The sequence below is a fragment of the Cavia porcellus genome, unplaced genomic scaffold, assembly GCF_034190915.1.
Source record: "Cavia porcellus strain 051 isolate PalLab524CR breed Dunkin Hartley unplaced genomic scaffold, mCavPor4.1 scaffold_15, whole genome shotgun sequence".
Lineage (NCBI taxonomy): Eukaryota > Metazoa > Chordata > Mammalia > Rodentia > Caviidae > Cavia > Cavia porcellus.
The window spans coordinates 69,180,143-69,194,035 of NW_026947498.1; the positions used below are offsets into that span (position 1 = coordinate 69,180,143).

At 42.4% G+C, this 13,893-nt stretch overlaps 2 protein-coding genes across 3 annotated transcripts in view; one reads left to right on the forward strand and one right to left on the reverse strand.

Moving 5' to 3' along the window:
* Hspbap1 (HSPB1 associated protein 1) overlaps window positions 1-8,174 on the reverse strand; it is a 74,363-nt gene extending 66,189 nt beyond the window's left edge. For both annotated transcript variants that reach the window (XM_003464157.5, XM_013146380.3), the window contains exon 1: window positions 7,198-8,174. In XM_003464157.5, coding sequence (XP_003464205.4) covers window positions 7,198-7,714 — 517 coding nt within the window. In that variant the 5' untranslated portion in view covers window positions 7,715-8,174. The remainder of the gene's footprint in view (window positions 1-7,197) is intronic.
* Window positions 8,175-8,430: 256 nt separating this feature from the next.
* Window positions 8,431-13,893, forward strand: part of Slc49a4 (solute carrier family 49 member 4) — a 111,636-nt gene continuing 106,173 nt past the window's right edge. Inside the window, exon 1 of the mRNA XM_063225086.1 lies at window positions 8,431-8,923. Within this exon, the coding sequence (XP_063081156.1) occupies window positions 8,584-8,923 (340 nt within the window). The 5' untranslated portion in view covers window positions 8,431-8,583. The remainder of the gene's footprint in view (window positions 8,924-13,893) is intronic.

Sequence of the window (13,893 nt, forward strand, 5' to 3'; positions counted from 1 at the left end):
CCTCAAAAAGACTCATGTGCACCTCTTTATGCAGACTGCTTTTAGTTCATCACTAAGAATTATTAAAATTCTACCACTTCCAACTGAAAATATCAAGTCCCAAGTCTGTTCTGGGACTCAAGGGCAAGCTCTTAGCCATGAACTCTGTAAAAATCAAAAGAAAGTCAAACACTTCTAACATACAATGGCACAGGTAAACATTTTCATTCCAAAAGGGAGAAACATAGGCACAGAAACCAATGACATAAAAGCAAGACTGGAACCTGGAAGGGAAAATATTAATTCTTGTAACTCCATATCCAACACTTGGAATAAGATGTGGTGAGATGTAAGCTCCAAAAATCTTAGGGAGGTCCACCCCTATGGCACTGTTGATGGTTAGAGCTCTTGTAGCTTCTTTCTTGATCTGTCTTTGTTCAGATGTTTTGTTTTTTGGTTTCTCCAACATTCTCGGATCTCCATTGCTTTTAGCCTGACCCTGACAGCTTTACAAACTTTCCTTTCAGAAGCATGTGGCTTGGGCCCTCAAATCTCCTGAAATCTGAGGGGGAAGCCTTCCTGGCCCCACAACTCTTACCTCCTGCATGTGCAGAAACCCAGCATCACAGGAATAATGCCAAGGTCTGCTAGAAGTTGAACAGTAGCAAGGTCTTTTTGTAGCACAGCTGCAGGAAACTTCAAGGGCCTGGAGGGACTGTGAACAGAATTCCATAGAGCAATTCTCCCTTTTCCCCAAGCTGTTCTTTAGCTCAGTGAACTGAGTGTCTCTTGTCAAATCAAAGTCTTATTTTTGCAATGTTGACCTCGGAAAGGTGGGGCCTGCTTGGTTCCAGATATATCTTTAAACTATTTTTCTTATTATCTTAATCCAAGGAACTTAACTTTTTTCTTTTCTCACATCCAAAGGCTTGTTTACTTGGCCAAAATACAAAGTGATACTATTACAGAGAAAATCTTTCAAACACTACAGATGTCACAAAATGCATAAATAAAGTCATGCTTTGAATAATAAAGCAAAATCTGCTTTTACGGATTAAAAACTGATGGTCAACTTAACACTATCTGAATTAAATCAGCATGGTGCTGAATGTAGATGGTACACCTGAGGAAAGTTGCCAACATAGAGACGAGGAGAGGAAAAGCGAGGTGGTGTGGCTTTCTCTAAGTGTTGCCGTTTTGAGCTGTTGGTGCTCCTAGAAGAGCTTGTCATGACTAGCTTTTCCAGTGTGAGTTCGACCACTGTCATCAGAGGAGCTCAGGACCTCGTTTGTGAGAGTGGCTGTGGTTCACTTTGCGGGAGCTCTGGTCCTTATATCGAGCATTGCTTCCTGGCTCTGGAGGGGAAAACGTGTGCCATTTAATCTCCAGGACAACTCATCATGCTGGCTTCCTGGCATGTAATCCACTGTTCTTATCGTCGGAGGAGCTTGGGACCTCTGTATGGCTGAGGACGGCTGTGATGCTTTTCAGGACAGCTCTGGTCTTTATGAGTATGACTTCTTGGCTCCAGTGTAGAACCCTCAACCTACCAGCACAGCTCCTTACCCCACTGGCATAGATTTTCTAGCTTCCACCGCTGACCTTCGGGTCTTCCCAGCACAGATCCAAAAAAGAGACTGGTATGAGTCCTTCCTGTGGGCTCTAGACCTCCAGTTGTACCCATGGGAGGCACTGTCAAGGGCTGTAGGTTTTCATCTGGACTCATGAGGAACATTGTTGTGGGATTCAGGCCCTTGACTGAATATTCTATGTGTTTAGTGTTGTGGATAGATTTCCTGCACTTTCTTCTGTTAACTCTGGGTGACCACCATAAAATAACAGTATAAATTCTGTGTCCTGATGCTAACTGTTCTCCTCACAACCCTTGACTACAACACTGCTTTAAGAAACTTTCTTTTTTCCCGTTATCTAACATTTTTTTGCTCTTTATTTGCATTGTCATGCCAAAGAAACAATGTGACATTTAAGCTTATCTGATTTATTCACTTAAGTGTCTTCTCATAGATTACTCAAGTTTAACTTTTTATGGCAGAGTAGTACTCTATTCTATATAAATGCACTTCCTTTATCCATCCATCAGTTGACATATTATATAGCTCCCAAGATTCAGCTATCATGAATCATGCTACTATGAACATGGATATACATGTATTACTGTAATACGACGTCACTGCCTCTTTGGGGAAGATATCTAGAAGGTGAGTACTTGGGTCAAATGGAATTTTTGGTTTCTCTTTATTTATTTATTTATTTATTTTTTGTCTTTTTCCTTTTTATCGGTACCAGGGATCGAACTCAAGACTGCCTGCTTGCAAGGCAGGTGCTTATGCCGCTGAGCTAAATCCCCAGCCCCAGTTTCTCTTTATTGAGTAACCTTCACACTGATTTCTATAATGGTTGCACTAGTTTACATTCTGACCAACAATACAGAAGGTTCCTTTCTCTCTCAAGTCTCACCATTTATTTATTATTTGATTTCTTGATTATAGTTGTTCTTGCTGGAGTAAGACAGAATCTCACTGCTGTTTGAATTTGCATTTCTCTACTGGTCAATAATGTTGAACTATGTATGTATTTACTGATCATACGTACTTCAAAGAAACATTCCATTTTTTGACTGCCTCATTTGTTGGGGGGCATCCAATGTTTTTGAGTTTTATATATTCTAGATATTAGTCTTCTGCCCACTGAGTAGCTGGCAAAATAATCTTTTTTCCATTCTGTAGGTTCTTTTGACTCTGCCGGCTTTTCCTTTGTTATGCAGAAGCTTTTTAATTTGATATGATCCTACCTGTTGATTTTTGGTACTCTGTCATATAATTGGAGTTCTATTCAGAAAGTCCTTATTTACATCTGTGTATTCAAGTTTTATCTATTTCATCTTCCAGTATATTGTTCCTGTTTTAACACTTAGATCTATAATGTCTTGATGATAGTTTACTAAGTGGTGAGAGATACAGATCTAGATTGAATCCTCTGCATGAGGATAGTCTGTTTTTCTAGCACCATTTGTTATAGAGGTCATCTTCCTTCCAGCGTAAGTTTTTAGTACCTTTGTTGTCTTAGTTACTTTTCTCTTTGCTAAGGAAGAAAGGACTAATTCAGCTCACAGTTTGAACAGGTTTAGTCCATCTGTTCCAAGCCAATGTGGCATGGGAGAGGAGAAATGTCCAAGCAAAGCACCAAGCAACAATCAGCAACAGCAAGCCTGCTTCTCCTTTTTATCCCATCCAAGCCACCAGCCTTTTTGGGTGGTGTCAATAACATTCAGGGTGGGGCTTCTCTTATCTACCCCTCTACCCTCATATGACACCCTTAATCCACATTCACACATCCTAATCCAGCTCCCTTTGAAACTCCCCACTCATGAGGCTCTGGGAGACATCTGAATAGAAGCCATCATCAACACTGTCAAAGATCAGGTAGTTGAATGTACCTGGAGCTGTTTCAGCATCCTCTATTCTGTTCCTATTGATACATTTCTTTTTTTCCCCCCAACACCATGCTCTTAGTTCTTTTTTTTTTTTTTTTTTTTTTTTTTTTTTTTTTTTTTTATAGGTACCGGGGATTGAACTCACAACCACACATTTGCAAGGCAAGCACTTATGCTGCTGAGCTAAATCCCCAGCCCCCTATCATGCTCTTTACATCACTATAGCTCTGCAACATAACTTGAATTTTGGAATTGTGTTGCTTTCTTGCCTTACTGTTGGAGCCCACAATTGTTTTCTATATAGGTCTTTTCTGGTTCTATATATTTTCTTTTATTCTTTTGCTTTCCCTTCTTCCCTCCATCTTTAGCTCTGTGAGGAATGCTGTTGATATTTTGATTAGGATTGTATTAAATCTGTGTATTACTTTATGTCAGTTCTGCCTATCTAGGAACAAGAGATATGTTTCCATTTCCTGTTGTCTTCTTTGGTCTCATTTTTCAGAGTTTTTGTTGTAAAGGTCTTCACTTACCTGGATTCTTTTTATCACTAATCTTTCCCCCTACGAAGCTCTCCTCTACTCCATCTCTGCAGGAACTTTCTGGCAAAACTGAGAGCTTTCAAAATGAGCTTTTGCTTCTGATTTTCAGTGTAACCTGGCTAAAAGTTCTCTAACACTATGGTACAATTCCCACACTGGGTTAACTTAAAACTTTCTCCACCAGATTAATTCATCTGCCACTCTTAATCACACTCTCCTACAAAGTCTCAGGACATGAGTAAAATGTAGATAAATTTTCTGGTAGTGCACAACCATGTGGCCTTGAGTCTAACTGCCAGTAGTTTTCATTCCCTATTGAAACCTCCTGAGCCTGGCTTCTACTATCTGCCTTTTTATCAGCATCCTAGTCTTTTGTGACTAGAACTTTTCATCAAACTTGGTTCACAACATTGCAGGTCTCCTTCTTTAGCCAGCATCTCCAAGCCTTTCTCAACTCCTTCCAATAACCAGTTCTAGAGACTTCCGAACTACATGGTCAGGTAGTATAACGGCAACAGTCCTACTTGTCTGGTACCAAAATCTGTCTCAATCGTTTTCTTCAATGCTAGAACACTCAACACTTGTCTTGCTTACTTTTCTCTTACCACTGGGACAAAATACCCAGCACTCAAAATGAAGGCAGGAAAGGTTTATTTAGCTCACTGTTTGTGGAGGTTTCAGTCCATAACCAGCTGGCTCCAAGGCAGGGTGGCATGGCACAGGGGCAACACTTCAAGGCAACAGCCAGCAAAAGCAGCCGGAGAAAAAGTGGGCAGAGCGAGTGTTTTTCCTTCCCCATACTGTACACAGGCCACCCCACCTTAGTAACAAAAATAGTTTACAATTCTTGAATACTTAATCCCTGCGAGACATTATGCTAGATAAATACGTAGTATCTTTAATTTTCTCAATAGTCAGGTATTTTATAGAAAAAGGAAATTGAGGCTCAGTGGGGTTAAACATTTTGTCCCCCAGTCTTTCACCTTCTCCTTTTTCCTTCCATTCTGCATCCTAACCAGAGTGATATTCCAAACACTATGGATGATCATGTTACTCTTCATTTAAACCACTTTGATGGCTTCCATTGTTTTAAAGTCCCAGCACATTAATTGAACGTAAGTGACCTTCAGGATCCTTCTTTCTTCACCACTCCTCATACTTCTTTGAATTCCTAGACCATGCGGACACTTTTTTCCTCTTACCTGTAGATCTGGGATAGGGATCTCTTATTCAGTCACTCAAACGCTTACTATGTGCTTGGCAGTATGTCTGCTACTGGATACACCACGGTCAAAGAAACTGATGGTCCTGCCCCCAAAGTATCCACAGTCTGATGGGTTAAGTAAGTAATTACAGATTGGGGTAAGTACAAAGACAGAGGCAGAATGCTAGATTATAAAACAAGTGGGGGTGTGCAGTGGGGGAAGCCCACGGTGACTAACAAAGTTGGTCTCATAAGGTCTCAGGTGATGACATACTCTGAAAACTGAAGATCAAGAAGTCAGCTAAATATGAAAACAAGAAGCAGATGAGTGACAAGAGACACTGCTAGAGACATCAGCAGAGCCCAGATCATGCATTTTTGTAGGCAAGTGAGAAATTTGGCTTTTATTCTTGGTTCTAAGTGCAATGAAATTTATTGAAAACTTTTAAGGAAGGGAGTGTCATTTTTTGCAGTCCTGGAGTTGAACCTAGAGCTCTGAGTGTGCTCAGCAAGTGTTCTACCACTTCGCTACATCCTCTGCCCTTAAAGGAGTATCACTTTTTGCTGCTAAATGAAGAGCACACTGGAGAAGCAAAAGATGAGCAATAGGGACACTCGTGAAGAAATAGTTTAGGTAAAGAAATGTGGATGGTTTGGACTAGGATCTGATAGTACCAGAGAGCAAAGGGAGATCAGTTAGACACAAAATTGATCTGTAGCATCATCAGCATGAAAAAGATGAACACAGATGAAATTTAGAGAAATCATCAATGGAAAAAGTTAGAAAGTAAACTTACTAGAGAAAGAGAATCAAAATATTCAAAAGGTGGGACTTTTTGTTTTATACTGTCACCAGTTTATGAAGGATTTGTTTCACTGCTACAGGATCACACCTAGGGCCTTCCACATGCTAGGAAAGTGCTCTAACACTGAGCTATACTCCCATCTCCAGGCAGGATTTTTTTTCCACTAAAGTGTAGTCAGATAGGTATTAATGCAAAGAAGGTAAATGGGTAGGTTTATCCTGAATTAAGAGTTCTTTTTTCCAGAATAAAGTTCATGGAGGGAAAAAGAGAGCAGTGTATTTTCAAAGGAGCATTTATGATAAACCATGACACACACTCCAAGCCAGATAAAGATTGCAGTGGACAGAAAATAGAAGGATCAATGGTGCATAAGCAAGTGAGCTTACAGGCTAGAAACAAAAAAGGAGTTTATAATTTCTTTACTCGGAATGGGAAGTGCCTCCTCTATGGCAAAGTATTGCTCTCCAAACGCATCTATCTTGCACTTTCTGCTCCCTCTTCTCCAGAGCTCCCAGCAGGACTACCTTGTCCTGTCACTATCTTATCTAACAATAAAGGTCCTCCTCAAAACACTCTCTCCTCAAAGCATTTCCCGTTTCTTTACCGAGATCCCTCCTGCAGATAACAGCCATCACTCAGTGAGTGTATACCATGGATAGTACTCAAGAGACCACACATTGGTAATGCTGTTTTTTCTGTCTAGGTTCCTTTATCCACTGTGAGCTCTTTGATGAAAGGCACTGGTATAAACATTCAAAAGTCCGTAGCTTTTGTGGCAGTTTACCAAACAGTGGGGTACACGGAGCTTGTCCACTCCCTAAATGTTAACAGTAATCTCCAGCTCATGGGCTTGCAAACCTCATTTGCTACATCAGCGTTAAATAGAAAGTGAATAAAAGCTCAAAATCCCTACTCACAAAAAAATATTTTTTTCCAGTTATCTCAAGGGATGGACTCCAATGTCACAGGTTTACCGTTAATCCACTCTTTTGAAACACCTTGTTTGTAGAACAGCACTGCTAGAATGTGGGAACGCAAAGCCTCTATGTCCAACAAAAATCTGGATACTCTATCACAATGTGAGGACGGTCACTCTCACTAAAAACTAATCACTCTGTCCATAGCCTAATGCAAGGGGCCAGAGACCCGGAATGGGTCCAGAAGACCCGGGACACTGAGGGCTGCTCCAGGCTCTGACTTCAGCCTGGCACCTACCTTTATCCCCGGAAGCTCCAGCTGCGTGGGTCAGGCGAGCGTTCTCCTGGGTGACCTCGGCCATGCTCACCGCGTGGAAGGGTCCACTCGAAGGCACCGTGCACGGAGCTGAGGAGTCTGCACCCGCCGCCGGAAGTCCTCGCGGGGCCTCGCTGGGTTCCCCCGGAAACGGCGCTCCGAGGTCACGTGGTGGCGCGGGGCGGGGCCACGCCGGTTTGTTTTGGTCCGCGGTGGGGAGCGGCGTGTAGCACGTGCTCCGGCGTGGGGCGCCCGCTGCCTTCCGGGCCCCAGCTTTCTTTGGTGTAGCGCTAGCTTCGTCTCTGCTGCTCCTCGTTTTCCAGTCCAGTTTTTCCTTTCCACCCTTGCTTGCCCCACCTTGTGGGATTGATGTTTCAGGGCCGGCCCTGCGCTGCTCTGACCAGTCCCGGTTACCAGGACTGCTCTGGCTTCCCCTCTCCCTTCTAGCCTTAGGGCAGCAAGGTGACTCCGTCTGGCTTCTGAGGCAGCCGAAGAACATGAACCTCTGGCAGGATGTCCTTTAATTGCGTTCCCTGTGACTCATTCCCCAACCCAAGCAAGCTGAACTGCTGGACTTAGGTTTTTAAGGGCACTGACAGCCGTCAGGCTTCAGGGTTTGTTTATCAAAACAAAGGGTTGCCTGGCCCGGAGACCAACAGCCTTTACCCTTCCTCGCTCACCCTTTCTTCAGCTCAAATCACAAGAGATGGATCTAGTGCACTTGGGGGCACAGATCTTCTAATGTTAATCAAGATAATGTTTAGCCGTCGCCTCCAGAGTGATGGGCAGAGAGATTACCTTTCATATACATGAATAAAACTGGCTAGTTTATAATCTCACTGGGCATGTAAGGCACAAAAGACAGTAATAGTTATAAAACTAGGTGGCACTTATTTACACAGAGAAAATGATTTTCCTGACCCTCTTACACCTAAGTCTTACCCTATTCTCCCGGTAATTTCCGATAGTATAAGCCCAAGTTTAAAAAGTTAACCCAAGCATTAGGTTGGTGGCCTGAGGTCACCGCGTTATTAGGCACATGATGTAAACTTGGGCACTTCCTCCGGCAACCCCAGACTTGCTCAACCTCCTTCCCCACGACCTCGCGGGAGCTTCCTTCTGCTGCCCGCCGTCTCGTCGCGGCTCAGGTTCGGGGTCCCGGTCGAGCTCGGCTCCCCTGGCGGCGCCCCCGCCGACTGGCAGGGCGGACCCCGTCTGTCGCCCCCTTCAGGGCCCGCTCGACGCGCAGGCGCAAAGGCGCGGCCGGCGGCCAGCGACTCCGCGGCTCCGGCTCCGGCTCCGGCGCTGGGCCGCGTCTGCCGGGCTGCTAGGCAGCCGCGGGCGCGGCGGGCCGGGGTGGGCGCCGCCATGGGCTCGGGCTGGAGCAGCGAGGAGGAGCGGCAGCCGCTGCTGGGGCCCTCGCTCGGGACTGGGCCGGGGCCGGCGCGGAGGAGCCGGGAGGCGGCGGCGGCGCTGCCCGCGGCGGGCCCGGGGCCCGGGCGGGTGTACGGGCGCCGCTGGCTCGTCCTGCTGCTCTTCTCGCTGCTGGCGTTCGCGCAGGGCCTGGTCTGGAACACCTGGGGCCCCATCCAGAACTCGGCGCGCCAGGCCTACGGCTTCTCCAGCTGGGACATCGCGTTGCTCGTGCTGTGGGGGCCCATCGGCTTCCTGCCCTGCTTTGCGTTCATGTGGCTCCTAGACAAGAGAGGTGAGGCGGGGACGGGGCAGGGGTCGAGGTCTGCGCTGTCCCTCCCAGAGCCGGCGACTGCCCGCCTCCAGCCTGCCTGCCCGCTCCCTGGGCTTGGCTTTAGGCGCTGTGCGAGGTAACCGAGTGTCACTGGCGTTCTGCTCCCGACATAGCCCCGTGATCCTAAAGCGACAATTATGGGGAGGCTGCTTTGCAGATACTTTGTTTTTTTCATAAATCGAGACCCTTTGAAGCAATACTAGGTATTCGAGTGATCCTCAAAAAAGCACGTTTTTTGGTTATTGTGTACATCAGAGCATGCCAGTGCACGTGCTATAAATGTTTCCTACACTTGACAAAAATGAGTAGTACTTTGACTTCAAAGAGATTTAAGATGATGAGGGTGAAAGGTCAGAAAATAGATTGATGAGGCCAGATGTGAGGAAGTAATAATGAGCTGGCTTTGTATAATAGATGGCTCCCGCCCTGGATGAGCTCTCGGGAAGCCTAGATCTGACGCTTGGGTTTTTGGAAGGGAATGCATCACAGCTTTTAAAATGTGTGTGTGTGACCATGTAGTTTTTTCAGATGTGGTTTATGACTCTCAGATAAAGCTCATGGATGACAAAGGTTTTCTTTCATACCAGGAGTACATGGATGTCTCGCTTTATTACTTGCCAGTGTGATTATGTGAGGGAGTGTTAGGAAAAATGGTCTTAATGTTGAGAATCAAGATTCTGAATTATCCCCCCGTAAGTAGTATGGTAAATGATTGGTAGTGATAATCTACCCTTAAGAGGTATTATACAAGGTTTTAGATAATTTTGGATAATGATTGGGAACTACTTTGTATATTTTCTGCTAGTTCAACCTTTTGTAAGTTTTATTGAAATGAGTTATTTGGTTTGATTTGAATAATTAGCTTAGTCCACAGGGGCTGCTTATAACAAAATGCCATGAGGTGGGTGCCTCATAAACACCAGAAATTTATTTGTAACAGTTCAGAAGATAAGGAAGTCCAAGATGAAGGCCTGGGCAGAGTCCATGTCTGTGAAGGCCTTCTTCCTGCACTGTGTTCTTTTCCTTATAACTTCTTGTAAGAGGCTGGAGGGCTCTCTGGACTGTCTCATAGAAATCCCATTAACTCCATTCAGGTTAATGTCCTCATAACCCAACCACCTCAAAAGCTTCATCTTCTTAGTTCTTTCATCCTCAGGATTAGGATTCAAAATATGAATTTGAGGAGAATGCAAACATTGAGACCATAGCAAATTGAAGCGTAGGTCGGCATAGAAGTGCAGTTGTCTCACGCATAGCGCTCAAAGTATTTGTGAGTATTACGCGGCAGAATGATGCTAGCAGTTGTACTTGCTCTCCCATCCTGATTCCTGATAGTTGCATCATAACAATCCATCTGGGAAAAGACTACGGAATTGGTGATTGTGACTTTATCCACAGCCAAAGTGATGGAGCTGCGATGGGAAGTCAGTTTTAGGCGCAGAAGCGTAGTGTTCAAAACATCAAGAGAAAATAGTTCACAGTAGTTTGTACTGATGAGCATTGACTTGCAGGTCATTCGACAAATTTTGAAAGTTTGTGTAAAAAGAATGACGAAGGTTATAAAAATCATGATGTATAAGATGAGAAGATCTGGGTGTGTCACACTGCAAAAGAAACTTGATTTAGAAAATGTGAAGGTCGAGCAAAAGAGGCCCTGGACTTAACATCATGTATGTAGTTCTAGGAGGAAGAACTGAGCTGAGTGCAGCAACCCATTGAGTACACAGAAGAGGTGTCCAGGTACTGGAAGGGTGGGTCCTCGCTGGCACTGGACTCCAAGCAGAGCACATACGTCCCAGAGGGCGTGTGCTAAATCCTGAGAAAGGGCTTCATGCGTTGAAACTTGTTTAAGAGTTTCTTGTTTTCCTTTGAGAGTTTTTGTTTATTTTTAAACTAAATTACAGACTTTATTTGAATTTTATCATTTTTTTCTACTAATGTCTTTCCTCTATTCAAAAATTCAGTCTAGGGTCACACACTGCATTTATTTGTTATTTCTTCTGACCCCATCCTCCCCCACCCCACCCCCTGCCTCCAACCTGACAGTTGCTTGGTCACTCTTTTAAAGGTTGACCCAATTTAAGGGTGTCAGAAGACTAAATTACAATAAATGTAACTGTTGAGCTAATGGCTTTTATTTGTGATTGGTGAATTCGGCAGCCTCCATGCTGTAAAACAGAATGAGAGTTCTGACTGGGAGAGAGAAGAGTAGGAGGGTGTGTAGGGTGGGAACTGCAAACAGAATAATAGTTTGAAACACACACACACACACACACACACACACACACACACACACACACACAACAGCCTGATTTGTTGGTTGACATCACCTTTCTGCTGTTCATTTTTTTTTGTAAAGATTAAAGCAGAGACTTCCTTAATCATGCTGATTCAAGTAGACTGAAATTTCTTGCTGTCAGGAAAAACTAGTCTGTTTTGTGGTCTCTCTACTTCAAAGTTTCAATTTGATTATTTAGCATGAATGATTCCATTTTTGTTTCCATCTATTCTTTTGGATGCTGGTGCAAAAGTCAATCCAAAATAGTAACCTACCATAATTTGTATGTAATAAGAAAAATTCTCTTTTCTAGTTTCTTTTTTTGTCTTTTTCTTTTTTATCAGTACCGGGGATCGAACTCACGATTGCCTGCTTGCAAGGCAGACACTTATGCCACTGAGCTAAATCCCCAGGACCCTCTAGTTTCTTTTCATCAAAGGCAGTTTTTAGTATTATTCTCTAACTTCAGCGAACCTTGTTTTTATAGTAGAAAAATGTTAATTTTCATCCTCTTTAAAGTAGTTGTATCTATTACTCATGGCCAGATAAATTAGAAGCTGTTTATTCACTTCATAAAGTAAATCACTTTAGAACTTATTTTTTAAAATATATTTTTGTTAGCACATGTTTGTGATATATAATGCATACGCTCATCTGGAGAGGTGGTGCATATCCACATGGTATCATCTTTGTTTTTTGGGTTTTTTTAAAAGCTTTTTTTTTTTTTTTTTTTTGTCTTTTTCCTTTTTATCAGTACCAGGGATCGAACTCACGACTGCCTGCTTACAAGGCAGGCGCTTATGCTGCTGAGCTAAATCTCCAGCCCCTATCATCTTTGTTTTTACATCCACTTCTTTCTCTCCTCTTTCCTTCCAACAGTGTATTCCTATCTCATGTGCAAAACACCTGCTTCCCTGTTTCATGTGGGTTTTTTTTCATTCTTTAAATTATTTTTGCCTTGTGTATCTTATATATGAGAAACCATGTGATATTTAACCTGTGTCTAATTTATTTTACTTTGCATTATGGTCTAAAGCTTTATCCATTTTTCTACAAATGACTCAGATTTATCCCTCTTCATGCTTGAGTAGTACTCCATTTTCTTTATTCATCTGTTGATGGACATATATGTCACTTCCAAAATTCAGCTATTTTGAGTGGTGCTGCTATAATGTCTTTAACTGTTTTGGGAAGAAAAATCTATAGGGCTTAGTTGAATGGAATCTCTACTTTTAGTGTTCTAAGCTATCTCCATTCTGATTCCCTTAATGTGACACTAGTTTACATTTCCACCAACAATATAGAAGGGTTCTTTTTTCTACAGCTGACCCACTTTCCTGATGATAGCCATTCTTTCTCAAGTAAGATGCAATCTCAGTGGTTTTTGATTTGGATTTCTCCAATGGCCAAAGATGCTGAGCATTTTTCTTATATTTATTGGCTGTTTGTATTATTTTGAGAAGTGTTTACTCATTTTGATTGCCTATTTTTTCAGTTTGGGTCTTTGGGGAAGTCTAATGTTTTTAGTTCTTTGTATGTCCTAAATGTTAGTCCTTTATCTAATGAATAGCTGGAAAAATGTTTTTCCCATTCTGCAGGTTGTCTCTTCACTGTGTTGGTTGTTTTCTTTGCTGTGCAGAAGAACTTTTTGGGTTTTTTGGTTTATTAAATCTCCCAGCAGATTATTTCTGTTTTAACATCAGGGTCTTTGACTAATTTTGATTCTTACTTTAGTAAAATTTAAGAGATATGGTTCTAGATTCATTCTTTTGCATGTGGATAGCCAGTTTTCCTAGCACTGTTTGTTAAAGAGAGCATCTTTTCTCCGGCATATTTTTTGGCCCCTTTGTCAAAAATCAGATAGCTCAATGTACCTAGGATTGTTTGTACATCCTCTGTTTTGTTCCATAGTCTACACATGTCTGTTTCTATGCCAATACCATGCTGCTTTTATCCTTGTAGCTTTGTAATGTAACTTGAAGTCTGGGTTTGTGATGCTTCCTGCTCTATTCTTCTTGTCAAGGATTGCTTTTGCTATTCTGGATCTCTTTTGGTTCCATATAAATTTTATGATTACTTTTCCTAGTTCTGAGAAGGGTGCTGTTGGCATTTTGACTGAAATTGCATTAAATCTATAAATCAATTTTGTTAAAAGTTAATTTTGACAAGATTGCTTCTGCCTAACAAGGAACAGGGGATGTCTTTCCATTCTCTAATATTCTCTTCAATCTCTTTTTAAAAAATATTATGGTGTTCCTTATAGAGGTCTTTCACTTGCTTAGGTTAATTTCTAAGTATTTGAATTTTTAATGCTGTTGTGATTGGATAGAAGCTATTTCATAGTTCTTATAACCACATGATGATTTCAGTTTTATATTTTATGTTGGTTGAAGGTTTAAACAATGATCTTTTTTAGGAAGTAGATTTCCTTTCAGTGGTGAGAGCGAATATACTTTCATAAGTTGGTTGGCCTGCAAGCCAGAAAGCAAATTCTCTGCTTTTTCTGGGTGCTAAAATATCTTGCTCCTTACAAGGTCTGGTTTTCATTCCACAAGAGATCCTGTTCAGCCTAGCAAGAAAGAAGACCTGTTATCTTCCCAAGATGAGTGTTTATCTTTTCTGTCTTCATTTACCAACAAGGAAATAGAGGAGA